Source organism: Crocodylus porosus, unplaced genomic scaffold (assembly GCF_001723895.1).
Source record: "Crocodylus porosus isolate Cpor-Errol unplaced genomic scaffold, CroPor_comp1, whole genome shotgun sequence".
Classification (NCBI taxonomy): domain Eukaryota; kingdom Metazoa; phylum Chordata; order Crocodylia; family Crocodylidae; genus Crocodylus; species Crocodylus porosus.
In genome coordinates, this window is record NW_017728927.1 from 8,691,068 (window position 1) to 8,715,205 (window position 24,138).

The 24,138-nt window shown below is 49.3% G+C and overlaps 1 protein-coding gene across 1 annotated transcript in view; it reads left to right on the top strand.

Annotated features, from left to right (window-relative positions):
* CACNA1H (calcium voltage-gated channel subunit alpha1 H) overlaps positions 1–24,138 on the top strand; it is a 398,447-nt gene that overhangs the window by 251,871 nt on the left and 122,438 nt on the right. Inside the window, exons 7-8 of the mRNA XM_019542139.1 lie at positions 18,462–18,554; positions 21,694–22,480. Coding sequence (XP_019397684.1) covers positions 18,462–18,554; positions 21,694–22,480 — 880 coding nt within the window. The remainder of the gene's footprint in view (positions 1–18,461; positions 18,555–21,693; positions 22,481–24,138) is intronic.

Sequence of the window (24,138 nt, forward strand, 5' to 3'; positions counted from 1 at the left end):
GAGCATGTCATAGAGCATCATGGTGTGTCCTTAACTTGTGCAGTAAAACCTCATCGGGACAAAGCAGAGCATTTGCAAGACAACTTAGCAGGTCAGAGCAAAGACCAGACTTTCGCTCGGGCCTTGACCCACTCACTAACTGATTTAAGACTGTCCGTGGGCAAAATTGCACCAGATCAAATTGGTCCAATTTCAGAAACCAACAATAAAAGCAACAAACTGCTTTTTCCCCACTTGGTTTTTATCTTGTGTTAGTTGCTGCGTGATAGCTCACCCACGAAAAGACTGCCCCGCTTTTCCCTAATAAGACAATCCCATGCAGCTAAGTTGCTCTCACCTCCTAGCCCAAAAGCCCCCAGACCTGTAGCAGGGAAATCTCCATTCTTCTTAAGGACTTGACTTCTCGGTTTTGTTCCCCATCACTGGAGGTAGCATGTTGGGCATAGCTAATTATAATATATTATACGGGTGTGCAGGGGACGGGAGCTCATGCATATGTATTGCTGCAGTGATACGATCTTGTGATGTCATGGTGAGGTTTAGGGAGATGCCACAAGATGGGTATGCGGTTTATTTGCATTTGCAACTGCGTGGGACGCCGTGGCTTAGCGAATGACATGAGGAGCTGTTGAAGAGGGAAGAGGTGTGCCTGGCTGGATGGAGAACTGGTGTTAGATCCCTCTTGGCGAGCTGTATTGCAGAGTTTGAGTTTCATCACATGATCTGGTCCTTCCTCTCCCCCCCACTTATGCCTTTCAGTTCCTCTCATCAGCGCCTTTCCATTCCTGTCTAGCTTATTTGTCTTTTCCTATTTGATTCCCTTTTCATTTAGTTAATTGCCAATAATTACCTGTTCGCATTTCTAAGCCACGTGATTGCCTGTTCAACATCCCTGTCTATTCTTGTAGGCAGACAGGGTTCTTTTGGGTAAATCTGATATCTTTTTATTAGACCCACTCAAATAGATGGGAAAAAGGTCTTCTATAATCTGAGAGCAGTAAGGAGCCTAGCTCCCAAAGAAAATAGCTTGCTGCATGTAGTTTGTTGGCTCTCAAATGCTGGCCTCGTGTCCTGGCTTGAATTACATTACTGCTGGTATTGGTGTCTCTAAAAAAAAAAACCCCATCCAGAATGGGTCAGATGGGGCCCAGGCATCCACTATTTTCCATTTTGCAAACTACTTGGGTACCTGAATGTGTCAAGAGAAGAGCAGCCTGGTTGATTTTTTTCTTCTTTTAATATTCCTAATGGGCGGCATGCGCTGCATGGGAGAAGGGAAATACAAATCAGGCTGGTAGGCAGATCGGAGAATGTCATCCCATTAGGCAGCATCCTTCTCTCTGCTGTTGGGTCTACACTTCGGCCGAGCCGGAATGACCTCTCAGAGCCTCACGCCGCTCGGCCGCGACATCGTTACGGAGGAAGGACGGGGACGGATTCACTGCAGATTCTCCATGCTAGTCCGTGCTGCCTTTTAACCTCCGGGGAATTTTTGGTGGACTGCAATTCATGCGTTCCACCCTGTTTCCCGTGCAGACGCTAGCCCAGATGCACGGGAGAAATGTGTCCCAGGAAGAAAACATTTCCTAGCGCAGAGCACTTCCAAGGTTTGCGGCGAGTCCTCTGGGAACGGCAGAGGTCTAGCGAAGTCTGGTATTGAATAGATAGATCATTGTGACATCCCGCGTTCAGATACCGAGAGGTTTGTGTTTAGTTTTAATAATGCTGCTCGGGCCGTCAGAATACTAAAATGCACTTCCAGCTGACACTCTTCTCCTGTCCACATCCCTCGAATGCTTTGATAGCTGGCTTTCACAAATGGAGAGCATGACGGCAGATAAAGGGGTAGTTTAGGAGTCAAGGCTTTGGCTGAAAAGCGATGCTAGAATACGGGGAGTATAAAGCGTTACCAAAGGCATTAAGTACCGAGCAAGAACAATTTCTGGGAAATAGAGAGCATTTAATAACGAGAGCTATCGAGCTGCGTTCTCATTAGATTTCACAAGCTAAGCAGGGTGGGCCAGGTCAGCATTTAGACGAGACCTCCAAGGAAATCAGGCAGGAAGTCTGGTTGGTGATGTCCAGAGGCTATCTGGACTTCTTTGTTCCAGATAAGGGGTAGGAGTCAGGCTGTGGCTAGACTTGTTGTCTTTTGGATATGACAGATCCAAGGTCCTCATCCGTTCTGGCCAATAATCACCCCGTGGTGCTTTTGGCAAGAAGCATACGGGAGGTCTCCAGCTTGACAAGACTCCTTTGGGGTCTTGGACTCCTTTATTATTCTAAGCTGCGTAGTCGAAGGTTGCAAAGCTGCTGTGCTGCGTCCTAGGGGTGGCTGCATTGTCGGGGCTGAACCCCTGGACACTTGAAGAAATGGTTGCGAGTGATACGGTCGGTCTAGTGGTTTTCCACGGAAGATTTCAGCGTTGTGGGAATTGCATTACCGGGAAGCCCTACTGCAGGCTGGTCATAAGACCATAAGCAGTGCCATACAGGTCAGCCCAAGGCCCAGTACTGTGTCTGCAGCAGTGGCAGGGGCGGGAGGGTCAGAGCAGTCGTCAGCAAGTGTTTTAGGTCCGAGACGAGCGCTAGGACCCAGCCACCGCCTCCACGTTACAAGGAGAGCGTCCCACCGTGGCAGCACGGGACAGCGACTGCTGCCAAAGCCCCGTGTCCGTGGGCCAGACCTGGCCCCTGGGACATAGTTTGCTGAGCCCAGCTTTAGAAGGAGACCCTATGAATGAGGCATATCTGGAGTGATCTGGCATTTCCCATCATCGGTTTGGAGATGCCAGAGGGTACGTCCCCGGCTGTTCTGTTTAATAGTCATTAATACATTATCATCCATGAATCTATCATCTATCACCCGTGAATTGTCCTAGTCCGTTTTTTACCCGGCCTGCCTCTACAGCCTCCTGGGGTAACAAGCTAGCTACCGTATTTCTCAGCCTATATGTCAACACAGTGTCTAAATCGACCCCATTTTTCTGATCCCAAAAGTTAGGAATTTTTATATATATAAGGTGACCTAATTTTTGTGTATACAAGGTGACCTAACTTTTGGGATCAGAAATATGGGGTCGACTTATACTGGTGCCTGTGGGCTGGGCACCCAAGGAGCGGTGCCGGGCTCAGCACTCAACAGTGCCGCTCGCCACAGATGAAGCCAAGGCACAGCCCAGGCAGAGCTGCTCGCAGGGGATGGGGCCGCGCCAGCCGAGCCTGACCCCATCCCCTGCGAGCGGCACCAGGCCCCCAGGCCCCGGGCCTGGCCCCGTCTGCTGTGAGCAGCGCTGCCAAGCGCCGAGCCCAGCCACGCCAGCTGAGCACCGCTTCCCGGGGATGGTGATACAGCGTATAAGTTAAGGTTGAATTTTAAGAGTTAAAAATTGGGCTTCCAAACTCCATTTATACATCGTGAAATGCATTACGTGTCGCATAAAAAAGTTTGCAGTCCATCAGTCCAGGCATGAGACCGCCTAGTCGGTGTGATGGGCCCCGGCTCTTCTCCCTCCCGGAGCACCGCTTTCCGATGGGGCTGCCGAAGCCTAGAAGCACAAATCCGCGTGTAGGCACAACACCCCCTTCGTGAAGCCCAACTTCCTGATGTGAGGCGTGCTCACAGCTCCCTTTGAAGTCAGACAGCCCGGTGAACAGCCCAGCAGCACCTCCGAAAGCCAAGCCCCCTATTAAGCTGCCTAAATATGGATCCAGGTGCCTCGCTTTAGGCAGCAGTGTTGGGTGGATTTTTTTTTTTTTTGCCTTTTTTTGGCCATCTGGTATTAATTGCAGGCTTGGAAGTTACTTGGCACATGGTGCTGGAGTCTCCCTAACAAAGTGAAAACAATGCTCCATCCCAGGCAGAGCTGTAAGGCAGACGCTGCAGCCAGGAGCCCCAGATAATAAAATCATTAAGGAAATACTAACGACCATGGCCACATCCATGTGTGCGGGAGAGGATAATAATTCCTTATGTAATCCTGCAAAATGATTCATGTTTTGATTCCCTTCATTTGTTGTGTAATAGGCTAATTCATGTATATATTTGTTACGAAGGCACATTCAACGACGAATTATGTGAACTAATTATCTTATTACAGAATAAATGAAAGGAGATGGAACCTAAATTAACTGTGAGGTTTGGCATGATATTAAGATCCCTTTATTGCACATGAATTTCACGAGCAACAATAAGAGCAGTAATTATGGGTATTGTTGTCATGCTACAAATGATGAATTACGCACCTAACCAAAGCCTAATTTAATCTGAATTACTGACACCATTTCACCAGGCAACCCAAACACTGCCACCTTCGAAACCAGAAATTACAGTACAGAAGGGCCCGAGCTAAAGTTGGAGCGTAGCTAAGAGTTACTGTGCAGGGAAAGGAAGGGCGATGGAGGTGGGTTTGAAACATCAAAACAGTTACTGGTGTCCTTTTGTTTTCCATCATGACCAGGGATCCTGGTTTTCTCTGATTTGGAAAAAATCCCCAATTTTCAGTTATAAAAAAAGTAATGCCAGATCTACATTTTCCTTGATTTAAAACGAAACATCTTGTGTGTGTGTGTGTGTGTGTGTGTGTGTGTATTATGTGAGTATATATGTATGTATGTGTATCTGTGTGTGTATATAGATAGATAGATAGAGATATATGTATGTGTGTGTGTGTATATATATTTATGTGTGTGTGTATATGTATGATGTTTCATCTTAATCAAGGAATCTATACACACACACACACATATATGTATGTATGTATATATGTGTGTGTGTGTGTGAATATATATATATTATTGGTGTTTCATTTAAATCACAGAAAAATGTGGATTTGGGTTTATTTTTATTTAACCAAAAATTGGGGATTTTTTTAAATCAGAGAAAACCAGGATCCCTGGTCATGACATATATAGGCAAGATCCACAATACACCCGGCACTAAATTAACCAGGCATTTGTTCAAGTGACACTGATCCTAATAGGAAGCAAGAACAGAGCGTATGGGCCAGCTTGTTCCCATGTGTCTGGCAATCCCTGGGTAAACTTTGAAAGTATGTTATAGAAATGTAGTTCTATATAGGAAGGGAGAGCTGTCTAGCAGTTAGGAAAGGGAGCCGGGAAGCTGTTCATTCTCTCTTGTATCTGACTTTGGATGTGCCCCTTTGCAGCTCCTGAGCTCTCTACTTGTTATGTTCCACCCCAGAAGTGGCTGCATTTCAGACCTGGGAGAAGTGCACGTTCCACTTAAGGATCCTCCTGGTTGAAAGGCTTCAGGAAAATAAATCAAACGATAAGGTTTTGGATGCAGCCCTCAAACTTTGTGAGCGTTTTGGTTTCATGCCCATTTGAAAAAAAAACAAAAAAAACCAAATTGCAAATTGCTTCCACAAGCCGTTGCGCTCAAAACACGTCGCGGCCGACAAGTTAATCAAGTCTTATAAGCAACACATCTCTGGCCCCTCATCAGAAGGCTGCAGAGAGGGAAGTCTCCGGGGAGGCTGTTTTATACAACAGCAGCCCCCATGCTGCTGTCAGCATAAAGCATGGTTGTGTTCAAGAGAGCTGAAGGCAGCTTTGGCAAGCGAGCCGCGTGACATGAATGCCCATGAAAGGAAAAGCAGAATCACCTTCCCAGAGAAAAATGCCTCCAATACTGAGTGGTATTAAAGGAGCTGTCAGCAGCGACAAGGGTTCTCGGTGTTATCTTGATAGCTCGCCTAGACGGGGAACTTTTCACTGCGTCTGGCCACACCGCAGCCAGCACACGTTACGGCAAGAAAGGTGGGAACGATGAACGCGGCCCATAAATATCGCCCCGCTCAGGCAAACGCGCGTTGCAAAAGAAACCTGGATGGAGAGGATAAAAATGGGATGCTGGCTGCACCCCATTCATTCCTGTGCGGAGGAGACCACCCTGAATGAAATACCCAGGCAGGGGGGAAATCGGTTTGAAGGGCAAAGGCAGTGGTGGCCTTAGGGTTGTTGGGGCCCTGGCCAAGAGAGTCGTCCGGGGCCCCTTAGAAGTGTGTACTCACTGTTACCCCACCACAGTTGCATCGTGGATCTTTTTAATAGTCTTTGGGGGAATTAGATAAATAGTTGAGTGTTAAAAAGCAAATACTTAGAACCACTTCCTTGCAAAAACTTCACACCCCCAAAAAATTGGGTCCCCTAGAGTGTGGGGCCCAGTTTGCTCTCCCCTAAGGCTGCTACTGGGTAAGGGAAAATCAGGCAACTTGGCCCCTTCTCGTATAACCTTTCATGTCTAAAACTCTTGGTTCAAAGGTGATACCTGTTATTAGACCAACTAGAAGCCATCTCCAAGCACTGTGCAATCATGAAATGAGCCACCACGTGCGCCTTGTGGGGTAGGTGTTGTTATAGTCATGTTATGCCTGGGGGAAACCGAGGCCTGGGAAGACTTAATGACATGATTTTGACTCTCAGCTTCCAGGGAGCGTAGACAGCATTGGACCTTTGCAAATCAAGCAGTAAGTCACTTGCTAGGTCCCGAGGCGAGCCAGCAGCGCCGTACAGAGTGGGACCTCAAAGCCCGGTCACCCGGTGCCTGCGCTGACCCACAAAGCTACACTCCCTGCCATGGATGTCTATAGGATAAAGTGCCTCCATCTCTTGATGAAGCCCAGCCAGAACAGAAAGCAACGGATGTCAGGAGCTGAATGCAATGAAGGCCCATGCGCTGCCAAATCCTGCTCCTCCTGACATGGAGGACTCGGGTTGTGGACTGCAGCCGGGGCGAGGACCGCCGGCCTGTAGAGTTCGGGGCAGGGGGGAGCTTTTCTCCTCTTCAGCCAGCTGCCCAGGGTGCATTTCTCTGCTGCGTGGCTGCTGCCTTTCTCACTGAGCCAGCTAGCTACTTCAGGCACGCTCCCAGCACGCTGGCACGGGGCCCAAGCAAGTGCGACAGCAGAAGGCAGCCAAGGCCTCTTTTCCGAGCCAGAGTCTGATGTTACATTCCCCCTCCTGAAATCCCCACGCTGTTTTCAAGTGGAGACGTGCCTCCTTCCCTCCACCTTGTCTAGAAAGCTCCTGGGATGTTTCATGTGCTCCCGCAGTCTGAAGAATTAATTGTCCTCCAAGCCCTGATTAGGGGGAGAGCAAGGGACGCAATTCAGCTCAGGTTTGCAAATGAGCCATCCTGCAGTCTCCATCCTTGGAGGTTTTGAAGACCCGGGTAGACAAAGTCTTGTCTGGGATGATGCAGTTGGGGCTGGTCCTGCTTGGAGCAGGGGGCTGGACTAGATGCGACCTCCTGAGCTCCCTCAAACCTGAATTTGCTAGTATGGGTAGGTAGCATTTGGGGCAGTGTATTTACATGGATCAGCCCAGAGGATTCAGAGCCCAGGTGGGGCAGACTTGTCACCTCCCCAAATCAGTGGCTTGGGTGGGGATTTTGTTGGCTTTGTTGTCAAGGCTGTCGCTGTCCTTTGATTTGAGAGGCACCCGCCGACCCCATCAAAGCCCCTGCTAGTACTGATTTAAAACATCCCTTCCCCTTGCCTGGCCGTTCTCACGGTTGTGCTGGGATTGAAACGGCATCACCCCATCCCTGTCAAAGGCAAAAGGTGCCAAGGCTGCAGTGCCAATAATCTGCTATAAACACATGCGAGAGAATCCAAGAGTCCTTTGTGCTGGTCTACGCTCATGATTCTCAGCCTAGGTCGGGTCTTTTCCAAGGGCGTGCCATGCGAAGTGCCGAATACTGCCCTTCTTGGAAGCGATAAAGGCCACGTGAGAATCTGCCGGCTTTACGTGACGGCCAGGGTGATTCTGCACGCGTTCCCAGCCCGGCGATCTTCCTCCCTGTTTGCAGAGCTGTCACTGAAATTAGTATAAACAGGGATCTTTTTTTGGCAGGTTTGCCGCTGTGACGGTCGGTGTTAAATGTCAGGATGCTTTGACTGAGTTCCTTGCAGCAAGATTGAGCTATAGTGTTTGCCCAAGGTGTCAAATGCCTGTCATTTCCAGCGCACAGGAAGCATGCGAGGTTCTCCTAACATAGCCTGTCTGTCTGTCTCCACTTTTGCACTTTCATCTCTCTCTAGCTGTGTCATGGAGGGAGCTGACAAGAAGAGTCATTTAAGCTGGAAAAGTCAAAAGGCCAAAAGCTCCGATCGGTGACCGAGGGTGGCAGCTTGCAACACGCACATTCGCAGGCCGGGGTTTCCCAAACTGGCCGGCAATACCTGAGATGATCTGAAGTCCCCATATTTTCCAAATGCGCCGAGCAAAATTATCTGACTATTTTATTCACTGAAAGCTGCAGATCCAAGGTCAACTGACTTTCTTTGTAAATCCCAGCTGAACCTGGTCAGTGGTTTTAGCCAAAAACAATAAAAAGGGGGCAGGAGGAGTCTATATGTTTCATTTCAGAGCAACTTTTCCATCGAAATGATGCTATGCTGCTAAATTTCAGCTTAATTTGTGCTTTTTTATTTTTCCATGTAGGTCAAATGAACAATTTCATTCCGTCTGGGTTTGGTGGGGGAGGGGGATTGCTTGTTTTGATGAGAAATGTGAAAAGCACATTTTTCCCAGCGGCTCCAAATGAAATTGTATTCCGTTTTTTTCCCCATGGCCCAGCAAACTAAAAAAAAAAAAAAAAAAAAAACTATTTGAACAGCACTAGTGCTGGGCACCAGGCATCTAAGAAACAAGTCCTTTAAAACACCCGTGGCTGGACTCCCCAAATCACTAGTCACTTCTAAAAATGTTAGCCAAGAGATACAGCTTGGTTCATTTAGACTGACCTCTGGCCTGCCGCAAGCCTAGTAACCTGTGGGATGACACAGATGGGGTCCAGAGCCCAGATGTGGACAGTGTGAGTCCTGTTGCTTTTGGAGGCTTCTGCCCCAAACACTCAAAGTCTCTTGAATTTGGGGGAGAGAGAGGTGCAGTAAGACCCGGTTTGTATTTGGCAACTCTCTTCCTAGTGGGCTCCCTCCGCAGTGGAGGCGAGAGCTTCCGGCTTTCTCAGCCCTTGAAGATCTGGCATGGCCTGGGAAAACAGCAATGCAGCCAGGAGTCAAAGCCATTGGGGTGATAAGAGGCCACTGTCCCTTTGGGGGCATCAAAAAAAGTTGAATATTGGGAGCAAGGAGAGGGTTCTTCTAACCTTAACTTTTGGAGAGCCCAAAACATGCAACATACCTCGCAGAGCCTGTTTTATGTAGCCCTCCCAGACACAGTTCAGTGCCATTAAGATCATGATTTTGTGGCTCGGCAGAGGTTCGCTGCCATACCCTTGCCCCCCACGTGTGTTTTCGGGTTCTTTGTGCTTTTGTGGTCAACTTGTAGGTGTCCTGAGCAAATGGATCCAGTCCAAGGAACTGGATCCTCATTCTGATCCGTTGTGATGAGCATCCATTGGACTTGCTCTCTGTTCTGAAGTCGCAGCGGATGCATCTACACATGCACTTTACTGTGGAGTAGACTAATTAGCTCTGCAGTAAAGCGCCACCGTCTACATGTGCACTGACATTAGCGTGCAGTAAATTAACTCCCCCGAAAGAGAGTGCTGTTGGGGACAGTAGCGTGTTACCGCAGAGTCATTACGTGCAATTAAACGCATGCGTAGACAACGATTGTGGCTGTGCATAGTCCCCAGTCAGCCCAGCCAGCCGGGGGCCAGACTCCTGCCCGATTCTCGTGCGCCAGCCAGCCCTTCGGCCACCCAATGCTGCCGCCCATGGCCCCTGCCAACCCAAGGTTGCTCTGCCCTGGCTCAAATTGCTGCTCTCCTAAGTGCACGTGTAGACACTGCACCCAGGAGCAGTTTTCTTTAGCTCAAAGTACCCTGGAGTTTATCTCTGTGCATTAAGTGCACATGTAAGTAGACCCAGCATCTGATAAACACACATGGCTCTGCCTTAGGGTCAGCTTCTACTGCCATTGCGCAGCAGAACCAGCCTGCGTGGTACAAGCCAACCTCCCTCCATCACGCTTAGATCTAGCCTTGTTTGTTCAGTGCCTTTGGACTCCTTTATGAAATGCCCTTCCAAAGGTCTGGGCACGTGTGCAGGAATCGGCATCACTTGTGTTGTAGTCATGCACGGAGGCCTTATTGGACTAAATGATGTACACACATGGCATCAGAAAGCAATTAAACTGCTTAGCAATTAACCTTGAGACCTGGCACAACGATAGCAATGACAAGCCTTACGCTCTGCAGCTGGACCAGCTTCCCAAGTAGATACTGGGTTGGAGAAGTGCTGCCATGCACACATATCTGCTATGTGGATCCTGCCAAGGGAAGATCTCTTGTAGGCTGCACGTTGGCTTCGGTTGCATTTTGCTTGGTCCAGGAATTACTCTACAGATGCTTTCCCTTTCCGCTTTCTTACGTTATAAGACGCTGATTTACAGTTCTCTCAGTGGTAATGGACTCATTATTGCTGGAGTTAAACAGTTAAATACTTTCCCTGTGCATAAAATACTTTACACAAACACTGAAGACCAAGGATAATTATCATGGTAAATCAAACCTCATGAATATGTACTGAGATATGATTTATTGTTATAACCAGCATTCATCTGAAACCGGGGACGTTTGTGCTGAGAGACGAGGTTTTTGCATTATTTAGTGAAGAAGGGAAAGGGAGACAGATAATATCCTCTGTGCTACAGATGTTGCTGGAGTTTGCCGGGGCTTTTAAAGAGTTAGGTCTTTCCTTTCAAAGGTGTCAGCTCCTGTCTGCCAAAAGGTTGCTAGACTCCCTTATAACAATCGCTGTCGGGTTCAATGAAAAACAGAGCAGCAAGAGGAGGAAGGTTGTGGGCACCCAGTCAACTGGTTTGCAAACAAAATGTAGAGGGTAAAAGCAATCAGAGCTTATCTTTTGTTAAACCAACTCGATTTTTGCACACAAAAAAATTCTTTAGGGTAAAAGCATGCCTTTAGCGATAGATCTGTCTGGACAGGAGGGAGTATTAGGAAAGGTTATGTTTTAGTTGCAAGGAAAATCCTTCCTGTTCAGGGTACTATGGCTCAGGCGGGCTGGACAATGAGATGCGTGCATGCTTCTAGCTAATGGATGGTGTCCTGCCCTTAGCAGTCAGCGTGTGTCACCGGGGCTCCGGTGCATTGCCAACAGTATCCGTTGGCTGTTTGTTGAGCGGAGAACAAGCTGCCTTTTATTGAGCTGTGTCTACTGTAGGCACGGCTTTAAACATCCAACACCAAGGTCCATAGCACAAACCAGACTCAGGGACTTCAACAGCAAACACTCCCACAGAGTTTTCTTCTGGGGTCAGCTGTATTGGTCTGGGGCTATGTGATGACTTGTGGTTCAAGTCGATGACTTCGTTGGACCCGCTTGGAGGTGGGTTGATGTTTCTGGCAAGCTTTCGGATAACACGGTATCCTCTTTCAGGCTAAGTGGAGTGCAGACTGGGGAGACTGGGGAATCAGTCAGTAGTCCATGCCAGGGGTTACCAACCACCGGGCTGCGAAGGGTTAGCTGCCGGGTCGTGGCACAAGCCCATCGCTCGGACCCCCATCTCTGTCCCGCGCGGAGTTAAAGCCGGGCGGCGGGGCAGCCCTGGGAGAGAGGCAGCCGGCCCCGGCCTGTTCCCGTGCTGATCCGCAGTATAAAAAAGGTTGGGAATCGCTGGTCTGTGCAGGTGGAGAGAGCAGTTGAACTGCTTGGAGGCCAGTCATAGCTTCTGCATGGGGTGGGGGAGAAAAAAAAATGGTTGTGGGTTATGGTATGGGTACCCAGTATGGAGGAACACAGCTCGTGTCTGTTCGGTCCATGATTTTTCGTGTCCAGAGTGGTGATGCAGTTGAGTTCATGGGCATTGGGCACCTCTTTTGAAGGCGATCTGTCATTTTTCCTTTGAGGATAAAGACTGAGAGATCTGATAGAGACTGGTCATTTGGGGGGAAGTGTGCCCCTACAGACACGTGTGGGTTTCTGTCTTTGATGGCTTTCCTACGTGCGTTCGCCCGTGACCACCAGTTCTGGCTCGTCTCTCCCACCTGCCTGCCATCCGAGCATTTTGTGCATTGGATGAAGCCTTTCGCAGGCTTTGATGTGCAGGTGTAAGATCCAGGGATGGGGATGGTTTTGTTATCTCAGGTCGATATTGTGGGGGCTGCAGAGAGGCGTTGACACGTTTTGCAACTCTTTTCCAGTCCATCGGTGGCCATTTGGGCTGTGGGAAGTTTGCTTCTGATGATCAGCCTTGCCAGATTTGGAGCCTGTTTAAAGGCTAGGATGGGTGGGTCAGGAAAGGTTTGGGTGTTTTTTCAAGTATCAGTTGAAGTTGTTTAAGGGTTTTCCTTGCTGGGTCAATGGAGGGATGGTAGATCCATAAAAATATATGTGTATATATACACCTACAGAGGCACCTACACTTACAGCTAGAGGGGTGACGCTGTTAACTGCCAATACACAGTCCTGTTTAGGGCCGGTAGCTAAAAGAAGACTTAACTTATTGAAGCCGATAGCCTTTTTTAACCATTGCCAGAAATGGACTTTGAATTGGACTTTCAAATCCCATGTTAACTGCTTTCCTTCTTTTCCCCAGTGAAATGGGGCTTTCCAGGACTCCAGTAAAATTAGATCAAATACCCCTGACAATCCTTCTTTCCTTTCCCACGCGGCATTCATGCCAGCGGTCAAACATTTTTGACATCGCCCCGTTCAAGGGCAGACCACCCTATCGGCAGCCTACTTCTTATCCGTATTCTTTGATCCTTGCGCATTCCCCAGACTTATCGCTGACTCTCGCAGTAAACTAAACACATTGGAGGGGTAGTTGAGAGTGTTACTGGGCTGCCCAGCTAATAACCATGCAGCGTGATCACAGGCAAGGCTCTGGTGATGATGTGAGAAGGAAAAAACCCAGTTGCCTGTTGGATCCCAGCGTGAGCTGGCACCCTAACGGTTGGATCCAGGAGAGCCGTGTGCATTTGCTCGTAAACAGCGCAGCTTTGCACTCGTGTCAGTGCAAGAGACTAAACACAAGGCTGTGCAACGATTGCTTTTGGCAGCCTGACTTTCCATAGCGGATCCACACTTTGCAAGACTCGCCAGTTGTAAAGGCAAGGTTAAAAACGCTTTGCAAAGCGAGATGGGCGAAAGGAGAGACGTCTATGCAAAAGATATTACTCAGAAAGTAATAAAACCTGTTTTTCTGACCGGAGAGGTTACTTAACAGCTTGTGTCATGAGGAAATAATTAAAATTATGAAATGGACTTGAAAAATATAGTTAGTGATTTGATTAGCTGCCAAGCGGTCTGCGTAGGAAAAGTAATACTCCATTATTCATTGGTCAGAGCTCGTTAGCCAAATCAATATGCCCATGAAAGGGCAAGCGACATAGATAAAAGGCCTTCCAAACGGCATATTGAAGGCCTTGTAAACTTAGTGAGAGCACCACGCTAATTAACGAGCTCCTCTGGTTTACGATATCATCGGAACTTGCCTTGACAGGGTTTACAGGATCCTCCTACCCGGGCCAGCCAAGTTGAAAGATAAGTGAAAAACATCGCGGGTCGAGACCCACTGTCCAATTCAGCGTAATGGATCTTGATCCAGATCGGATCCGCCGCACTTACAAAGGATACAGCTGGCACAGAGATAACGATGTACACGCAAGGTGGAGATACAGATATATCAGTACAAATGGACCTTTCATACCGAGATCTCAAAGGCTTTATAAATATTTGGCAGGCAATCCTGCGTTCGGCGAAGTGAATTCATGCTTAAGTGCTGTGTTGAATTGGATCCTAAACTTTTGAAGAGAACAAGCCAAAAGACTTAACCAAGATGTCAGAGCTGGGACTGGAAGTCAGTAGTTCACGCTTTTAGTTCCCTGATCCATCCATGAAGCGAAGCTGGGGTGGTTTTTTGTTCCCAGACTTAGTGAGGGTGCCTCTGCCGGTCAGGTTAGTTCGAGTGTTCGCAGAAACCGAATCTCCCTGCGTGCAAAGGTCTGGCATCAGGGATAAAGCTACAATTTCGCATGCCACACGCTTGGTTCTTATCATCTTTTAAGCTTCATTTCACAAAGCAATTTTCCAAATTTTCCTCCGTTGATTAGCAGGATCTCGAGGTTGATTTCTATCTGTAACAGTCCATCTGGCACTCACCATTAGTACTTTTATAATATACAGAAAAAGAATCAAGTGTTTCAGAGGTAACACTGACTTTCCTAATTAAAGTAGAGTTGGGGGGGAAGAGGGGGAAGTTATTATTTTTCCTCTCTCTAAAAACTGACACCAAAAAAGAAGAAGAACCTGATCTAGGACAGGACTAAAGCCAAGTCTCAGTACGCATTTTAGCCAACTCCAGGAAGAATGATTTTATGGAGAAAACTTGTAGACGCAGGGAAAGAAATAATACCAAAAAGAGGTTGAGAGATGGGGGATTAAGGTGGAAAAAGCACAATGTCAGCTGCCAGCCTCCCGCTGTACACTAAGGATGTCTGAGTTAGCTGCCACTGGCTTTCATCTGCATCCCCTTTGTGATTGTGGTGGGAACGTGTTAAAATGATTCGGATTGAATTTGCACACCCAGCCTGATTCTGCTCTTGCTTATGCTACGATAAATCAGAAGAGCAACGTAGGGTTTCTGCACTAAATATAACAGGAGAAGCGGCATCACAGCAATTAAAGGAGTAACTAACTTCCCCCTTTATCTAATGACTAAGCTGCTGCAATTCAGCTTCTGCTTCGTGCGGGCAGGAGCCTGCACCTCAAAGGTTGTGTCACGGCGGCTGCCATGTGGTGAGGCCCCATCTCATATTATCCCAGGGTAAGTCATTCTCCCGTCTGTCCCACTGCTAACTTTGGATACGGGGCCCAATCCTAGGCTCGGTGATGTCAAAGCGTGCGTTCCCGTTGAACCTTGAATCAAGCCCTTGCCCGATGCAAGGGAGAATCCGTATGCTGCAAATCCCCAGTGTAAGAGGAAGCTTAGCACTCATCCCTTTAGATATTCATGATAATTGGATGGGTTTCACCCATCTTTTACCTGGCTGAAAACATACATAGGAGAGTTCAGGGGACTGTTCAATACCTACAGAGAATGGGCATGGGATGCAGGACTTGCTGACTGCCCTATAGGGCCTTTGAGGGGCTAGCACAGGGGCGGGCAATTATTTCGGGCGGAGGGCTGCTCGCCGAGTTTTGGCAAGCCATCGAAGGCCGCATGACAGGCAGCCAGGGGCAGATAAATATTAATTTTCTAAGTTTTTTAGGATAAAATGGCCTTGCGGGCTGCATCCAGCCCGCGGGCCACAGTTTGCCCACCCCTGGACTAGTGTGAAAGCACCACCCTAAGCCAAACTCCCTTCCCAACACTACGAGGACCGACTTCCCTATCCTTGTCCATCTCCGGCTTATTATTGCCATTGGCAGCACCCTGAAGGACCAGCTTGCCAATCATCATAATTGAATCTTTCAGCCCTTTCCCTCCAGCTGCCGGATGGAGTTTGCCACATATCTCCGAAATCTCTTTCATCAGGGGAGAATTAGAAAATGTGTTCCCTGCCGCCTTAGCTCTGTTGATAAATAATTGCATGTTGCATTTATTGGAGGCTTTGAACTGGTGCGTTTGGAGGGGCTGTTTAATATGTCCGCCTGCAGATGACTCTGACTTGAACTGAATTTAATTATGCCAAATGGATTACCGAGATTGAAAAGCACCAGAAAGGTGTTTTGGGTCTTTGCAAGGCATTCGGAAAGGGGCTTGGAGGGCCAAACGTTGGGGCTGCTGACAACTGAGTTAATCAAACTGGAGGCTGGAAATGGGAGAGAAGTCATTTCCGTTTAGGAAAGGAGGTGATTATTACCCGCTGGGAGCTCAAAGGGGCGAGTAATCAGAGTGCTGAAAGGCGTTTAAAATGCGAAGGAGGATGTAGACCGTTCTTGGCCATGCCGCTGAATATTTTGGCTCTGAGAGTATAGGCGCAGGGTCAAACTCGGCTCTCCTGCAGTTCAGCCTATCAAGAGCATTCCCATGATAGGAGAGGGAGATGATGCCAGCATTGTTGACTTCAGTTGGGTCCATAACTACAACTTGTTTTTTTTATCTAAGTCAATAATGGATCAGATTCGCAAGGCTTGATCCTGTGTGACATCCAGATCCTGCTCTGGCAGTACAGAGGGGGTTCTTAAAAGAGCTAACAATTGTATTTAAACTCACCTTGAGACATTTTATGTAGTCTTGGGGTCCATAAAAGGGGCCTTCTATATAAATAAGACACCCCGTAAATGGATAGATGCTTGTTTTCCATCCAAGCAATTGGGTATTTCTGTGTTTCACGTTGCGTGTCCTCCTAAGGATGAGCTCACAAAGAGCTGCTGGCATCTCAGGAGACAGGGGAGACCAGGCAAGCTGCTTTCTGCATTGCTTTGTCTTGCACACAAGTAAATAATGCAAGTTTTAATTACGTCGGCGTAAATGCCCGTAGCCCTCTGGCGGATAAATCCCGTGGATCGATTGATACAGGTCGAAGCAGTTATCTCATCCACAAGGAGAGGGAAGAAAATCATCTATTAATATTCAGCCCCCTCCTACCTCCCGAGCTGCGGCAGCTGTTTCTCAAGCAGAGTGCCTCCAGAGCCCAGCCTTCAGGTAACTCCTTTCACGGAGAGGCCCCTGCCGTTTAATCATGTCGCTTTGAGGTTTGCCGGCCAGACGCCAATTCAAGGAGGTACCTCCAATATGTTTCGGGTCCCCGGGCTCGTTTTTCATCACCAAGTGGAAACGGATGGAGCACCTGTTACCGCAGCTGTTACAGCACAACTCCCAAAGACCCAGCTCTGGAGGGAGAGATGGGGGCAGCGGGGGAATGAAATGCAACTTTGAGCAACGCTAAGGAGCCTGATTTCTTGGGTAGCCGGCAGCCGTTCAATTTCGCACCACCCCACCGGCCAACTCGATCTCGGCTCCAGTGTGAAACTGCACGAGCAATTAGTGCAAGCGATGATTGTCCGCCTCGCGTGCGCACGCCAGGAATGCGGATGAAACGAGGCTCGGTCCGTGCACACATGTCAACCGCATTCAACTCCAGGCCGACAATGCCAGGTTCCCGGGCCTGGATGGGTGTACGCCATGGACCTGAAGTCGTTCCCGGCTGCCAGCGATTGAAGCAAGAGGGGGGGGTTGAGGTATGTGTTGGTTTCTGCGTCTCCAAACCATCTCCCTTCCAGCTCATGCATAATGCCAGACTGAGCGATGGTGCAGCACTGCGAGACACTTTCTGTTCACCCACGTTCAGGGTGATTCTTGATACCAGCGTTGCCGACCGCAGCCGAAATCCGACTGCCAAGATCCGCGCTGACTTCAGCCCCATCAGAAAACCACGGAAAGGAAGAACAAAGGACATATGCTCGCATCCCTTGTATGTTCAGATCTCCCATTTAAAGGCCACTGATGCAATTCCCATTGCAACTCGTGTCAAAGAAACCCACCTGGCTCAGTGGCTCTCAATAAATATAACCAGCACTTTGTAGGTTTGCTCTTTGATAACCTCCGGACAGATTGGCCGTGAGGTTTGAGTCTGTTCTCATTCACATCCAGGTAACCGCCTGGAAATCGGTCATCTCCCTTTACAGCACTGCAGTTGGGTGACTCAAGCCAACAGAGCTGTTTCGGGTCAACACGGGGGTTAAGCAAGGCCAGAATATGGCCCAGTGACTAAGTTTGTGCCAGGACATGTGATTTCTGAATCAAAAGTACTGCTTTTGCTGCCATTGCTCTGTGCCGGGCTCTCCCCAGCGCTGGTAACAAAATGATGCAATGCCTCTTAGGCTGCTTTTTAACTAAATAAAAGGCTTGAATTACGCAGCGGCTTTGGCTTTGTTCTGCACACAGCCAGTTTGGTGTTAATTAAATCCTCGGCTCCTTTGCTAGGGAAAGGAAGATAGAAAACACGGGTATGTAATCGATTCGCCGTTTAATTAAAGTAACGTTCTTCCATTCAAAGAGTTTGCCACAGCCGGGCCCATAATGCAATTTTAACATTAAGCTCCGGCCTGGAAATTACAAGGAGTCGAGCTGGAATAAAAAAATCAGCAAAACATTAAAACTTGAGCTTTGCATTCAAAGTGTCCAAGGGCTCAGAGACGAAGGTGGGCTGGAGAGCCCTGGCTGGAGAGCGAGGAGGTGCTTTAAGCTGTGCATCGCACTGGCTCTGAACCAGCGCTCGGCGGGTTTTATTGTGCAGTCGGATGGGTCTGAGTCCTTCGAGATTCCTTCAGAAGTGTCAGGCCAATATTTTGGCCACTTGCATAGTGCTCCCTGCAAACTGAGCCAAGGAGAAAAGCAGCATTGCAGATCTGGAAGAGTCCCGACAGACTTTTCAGTCTGATGAGTAACAGGCATTAGTGCAAGTTTGACGTTTGCTAACTTTCCTCCAGATTGTAACTCTTGTTCTTTTTTGTTCCCCCCCACCCCCACCCCCTTCTCTTCTTTGTCTTCCCTAGGTTATAACCCTGGAAGGATGGGTTGACATCATGTATTATGTTATGGATGCACATTCTTTTTACAATTTTATATATTTTATATTGCTTATAATAGTAAGTATGAATCGTCAGCTGCACGCGCTTCTTGGCACGGTTTGGCAAAGCTGTTTGCTATCCCTTTCCCGGAGAAGAGCCAGGTGCTGTGATTAGACTCCATCAGTCATGCCCAACGACCTCCCAGCCAACCCGAAGTGAAAGGTTGTCGTGATGGTATGGGGTGGGGATTTTTTTGACCGCCCCCCCTCCCCCCCAAGAAAGGGCTCTGTCCTTTTTTGCAAACCACGTGATATATTGTCATAATTTGCCAAGCCATCCGGTCCTCCCCCGCTCCTTGTGCTCCCCCAGTCTTGGTTTTATAACCTTGACTTTTCCTAGCCATCGTGCCTTGTCTACGTGGTTGCTAACGAGAACAAACAGTGTGCGGCCTCCCGCTGCCAAATCCCCAACTTTCTTGCCAACCCAGAGGGTAATTTGTTTAAATCAAGGACTGTGTGGGTGCAGCCCCCGACACTGGCACGTCCTTGATTGGAAGAAACATCTCCACCACAAGGCCTGAGGGGCTCTGGGTCGCTGCGGTCTGCTGGTTCGAGCCGGGAGCTGGGAACTGGGGAGTGTGGCGCTGTATTCCCAAATCTGCCCTTTGGCAAATTGCTGCACCTGGCCTTCTCCATCTGGTCCACAGAAATAATCCTTTCCCCCCTTGTAGACCGCTGGGAGATCTGCCAGCAGTGGTCTATGGAAGTACAAACTGTTTTATTTTGTTTTTTAAGGGAGTTTAGCTCTCCTTTAGGAGCATAAACTAAAGCTGCAAAAGTTAAAAAAAAAACAAAAAACCAGTATTCACTAGTGTTTCTGGCCCAGCACAGGGAAAGAAAGGCTATGAAGAAACAGGCACCAACGCTGCCCTGAGTCCTCCAGTGCATAATACCACATTCAGGTTATCGCAGTTTACCCCTTTTCCCCATCACTCGCCCTGGTACCCGGGCACGTAGCCAAAGACATGCGGTGTGCAGGGCTCCAAAGACGTACGTAGGTTGGGACACTGTGTAAACCCCCTCTATGTACTCATGCCGCGAGTACCAAGCCATACCACCGCACCCTGGGTTTCTCTTTTGGGTGCTTTTGGAGGTCCCTAAAGCATCCGCCCAGTCAAGGGAGCTGCTTCCGGAGAAAAATCCCAACTTCAAGGTAAGGCAAAAGGCAGGAGGTAAAGAGGAGTGAAGGAAAGGGTTGGATATTTCACTTGGCTGCTGGAAGATGACACGTCAGAGCTGAACATGGGGCTAGGAGCCCTCCAAATTATGTTGTGCCCCTTACACATTAAACACTTGGGTATTCAACGGTGGAGGGGCAAAGCACCCCGGCTCCTAAGAGCGGCCCCCGCGCACATGGGTTGTAGTGGCGGGAGGGTTTTCTAGCAGCTGGCAACGTTGTGAAGTCGAAGGCTGTCGGGTCCTCTGTACTGGGCTCCAACCAGTCGAAGCTTTCCAATCTGGACCCTTTCTCCACGTACGTAGCCCTTCAGAGCAACCAGAAGCCAAGCAGCAGCCAAGGCATTTCTGGCTGAAAGCACAGGCCGATATTAAAGATGGGAGGATATCGCCGGGAACAATAACCCAATGATTTCTCCTGAGGATTCATGAGACGATGGCCCAGATTAAATCCATAAATTTCCTTCTGAGCCAAGCGTGCAGGCTGGGCCATGCGGGCAGCAACACTTCCATGATGTCTCTTGACGTCAGCCACTCTTCCATTTCAGGGCACTGATTCTCATAACAGGAACATTTGCCATTTTCCTTAGGCTGGCCTCTGGCAGCAAATAAAATGAGAAAGCAAAAGAGAGAGAGAGAGCTTAGAAGAGGAGCCAGAATGATGTTCTCTCTATAGCATGAGAATATCTTTCCCTGATAATGTGGATTCTGCAAAAAAAAGAGGGGTTGCTCCATGCCCCGACCCTTTTGGAGATCCCCACAGGGGTACAGGAGCTCTGTTACCCCTGGCCACCCATGCCCACCTCCTTACAGCCCCTTCCTGGCCCTTGTGGGTTCCCTTTGGCTTGAATAACACATTTGCACTTGGTTCTTTGCCTAATCCGGTATCTTGTATTAGTTTTAATAGAACTATTTTCCAAAGAGTTGGAAAAATTCTTCTTTTGGGTGTAAATATCCTTCGTCAGGCTTTATACCCAAAAGCTTGCTAAGAAGAATTTTTCCAATGATTTGAGTTGGTTTGATAAGAGATACCAGAACCTGGTAGACCAAGACGGCTACAACCTATACCCCTATTTGCACTTGTATCAGTTTTGTGCACCATTATAAACCCCACTGGGATGCAGAGCAGACTGCCACGAAGCAACCCTGGGGTTGGGGGGAGGGGGGCGGAAATCTGCAGGCAATAGGCAACTCTTGGATTTCCTCTCATCATTATGAGAAAAGAAACGAGAAAACGAATGACTTTGGGCAAATGACTATCCTGGGCTAATGTGGACACACGATGCATACGCCCAGGGCGGGGGGTTGGACTCGACCTACTGAGGTCCCTTCCGACCCTAACACCTACGAATCTGGGTAATGTAGCAGTTTAACTATAATGGGATAATTCTCCACTACATTTGAGTAAGTTACACGGGCACCGGACCGTGTCTCGTCCTCTTTTACACTGCTGTAGAGACCAGCTGCACTGGTATAAAGCCGTCATGTATCCATGCCCTGAAGAAATGAAGTAGGAGGGAGAGCTTAGAAGCAGTCCCAGAGGGCGGTGTTCATGAAATGCAGATGACAACGCTTCAGTGTGCACTGAATTAAATGACCTATTTCTCAGCGGTACCCAATTACACTATTTTATCAGTCCCCCTTTAACATAGTTTTTTGGGGGTTGGGGGTGTTTTTTGAACCTTCCAGCCCATTGCCAAAATGCCTTGAAATGACTCGAGCGCGGATTCGAAAGCTTGCAAGGTTCTTTGGGTAGACGCGCGATCTTTTATCAGAGAACTGAGTAGTTGGGGGGGAAAAGTTCTTTGCAAGCTTCCAGGTGCAGCACTTGGTTCTCCGAGGGCAGATTTGGCTATTAAGCACGTCCCAACGTTTAAGCAAGCACAAAGGTGTTGCGAACACCACGGGGGCACGATGCACGTGCGCGTGTTGGGTGCCCGCTGGCAGCTTGTCCGACTAATTCTCCCCCTTGGCTTCCCCAGGTTGGTTCTTTCTTCATGATTAACTTGTGCCTGGTTGTGATAGCAACACAGTTTTCTGAAACAAAACAGCGGGAGAACCAGCTGATGCAAGAGCAGCGGGCCCGCTACCTCTCCAACGACAGCACAATCGCCAGTTTCTCGGAGCCGGGCAGCTGCTACGAGGAGCTGCTCAAGTATATCTGCCACATCTTCAGGAAGGTGAAGCGCCGGACGTTACGCCTGTACAACAATTGGCAGAGCAAGCGCCGGAAAAAAGTCAACCCCAACAGCACCACCAACGGGCAGAGCCGCCGGGGCAGGAAGCGCATCACCTCTATCCATCACCTCATCCACCACCACCACCACCACCACCACCACCACTACCACATCAGCAACGGCAGCCCCCGGGGCCCACGCTCCAACCCGGAGATCTGTGGCCTGGAGCTGAAGGTCATGAAGCCAGGAGGCCAACTCATGCTTCCCCCTCCGTCGCCCAATTTGCAGAGCCCTCCCGCTCCCGATTCGGAGTCGGTCCATAGTATTTACCATGCCGACTGCCACGTCGAGGCCCCCCAGGTGAAATGCAAGTCTTCCAACACCCCCGCGAGTATTAAGCTGGCTGCTGGGCTCACCAGCCACGGCAACATGAACTACCCAACCATCCTGCCTTCTCCGGCTAGCAAAGCCAACTCGGTCCCAGGGCCCAAAGGAAAGAAAAACGGCAGCTCGCCCGTGCCCATGGTGAGCAGCCCGGTGCGCTTGAACGCGGATTCGTTTGGGAAGCTGCAGCACCTGATGGGAGAGCACGGTAAGGGAAAGGGACCTGCCGTCTGCTTGCAGGGGCATGAGGAGTGCCCTGCGTGAACAGGGCTCGCTGGAGCTAGGTGCTGTATTTTTTTGCATGCCCCCCCGCAAGCTAGCAGAATGAAGGGGGGCGGAAAAAAACAAACTGTACCCAACGGCTCAGACGCCGTTTTTTCATGCAAGGCGCCGCCCTGCCATTTTTGACCGCTCGTGTTTAGGGGGAAAGGTGAGCATGGTATGCAAATAACTACAGTATTTCACAACTCAGTGGGAGCTCCTGCTTTCTCAGCAGACAAATGAGCCTCCCAGGGGCCGAGTTCAGAGGCAGGGTAGCCAAGTCCCCAAGAGCTTGGCTGCTGTTGTAGAGCTCGTTGGAAATACCGCAACCTCTCGGTTCCTGAAAGCGGGGCCCGGAGGGAGGGTGAAGTGGCTTTCTGCAGCCCCGGGGGGGAGAGCTGAACCCAGGTCCTTGCTCCCCAGGGAGGTTCACGTCAGAGCCAGGGAGCCCGTCACTCGCTCAGCATCACCATCTACTGTCCTCACTTGAGTCATTTAGGAGAGCAGGTCTCAGAGGTGGCACGCTCATCCCTGTCTGAGACGGCTGCAAGGCTGAAGCCAGCACACGCTTCCCTTTTCATCGGTCCCCCTCCCCTCCGATTTCCAGATGCTCAGGGGACACTTTGGCTTAATGAGGAGAGGGGACTGGGCTGGGACTCAGGAGATCTGAGTTCTGGCTCTGCCACTGGGTGGCTCTGTGCCTCTTTTTGTTCCAGGCCTCAGTTTCCCTATCTGTAAAATGGGGAGGGTGACACCGACTGCCTTTGTGAAGGACTCAAAGAGCAAGGGATGGAAAGGGGTGCAGAACAGCTGAGTTGCTGTTGTTTCAGGACAAGACATATTTGGGCTCCTTTGTCTCGTTTCTGGATTATTTTTCTCCTTCCACACGAAAACGTCCCTCCCCCCCTCTGAGATCTGTAGCAAATCAATGGCAGACTCGAGGCAGTTTTATAACACAGGGCGTCATAAAGTAACAGCAGCCAGAGTGAGGGGAGAGTGGGTGGAAACTGCAGTAGAGTCTTCTAATGGCAAAAACACTGAAGGGCTGTTGAGTTAATGGCAGAGCAGAGGAGCCCAAACCAGAGGCAGCGAAGAGGTCAGTCGTGTCGTGGGCTTTGTCAGTGCTAAGTACAGGATCTGGGGATAAGGCAAATTGCTGGGCAACAGGCTCTGGTGCTGCATCTTCTACCTGCAGCGGGTTGACTGAAGCATGCAATGCAGCAGTTCAAACTGCCCGTTCCTCGGGGTCTCTTCCCCACGGTTGTGAAAGAAAATCCTTTTAGCCTTCCCCAGAGGAAACAGCACTGTTCTCGAGGCTCCCTCCCTGCTTCCGCCCTGACCCGGATCAGTGCGGCCCAAGCTGGAGCCCCGTTGCCCTCCGCCTGGCGGAGAGGAGTAAGCAGAGAGGGGCAGATCGCCACGGGAGTCTGCAGTTCGCCAGAAGGCAAGGCAGGTCTGCACCTTAATAGGTGAATGAAAGGGGGGTGCGTGTGCGTGTGCGTGCATGCGTGCATGTGTGCACACACACACACACATAGGTTCAAGACCCTTGGGTATACATCTATACATATGCACACTATATATATATATATATATATATATATA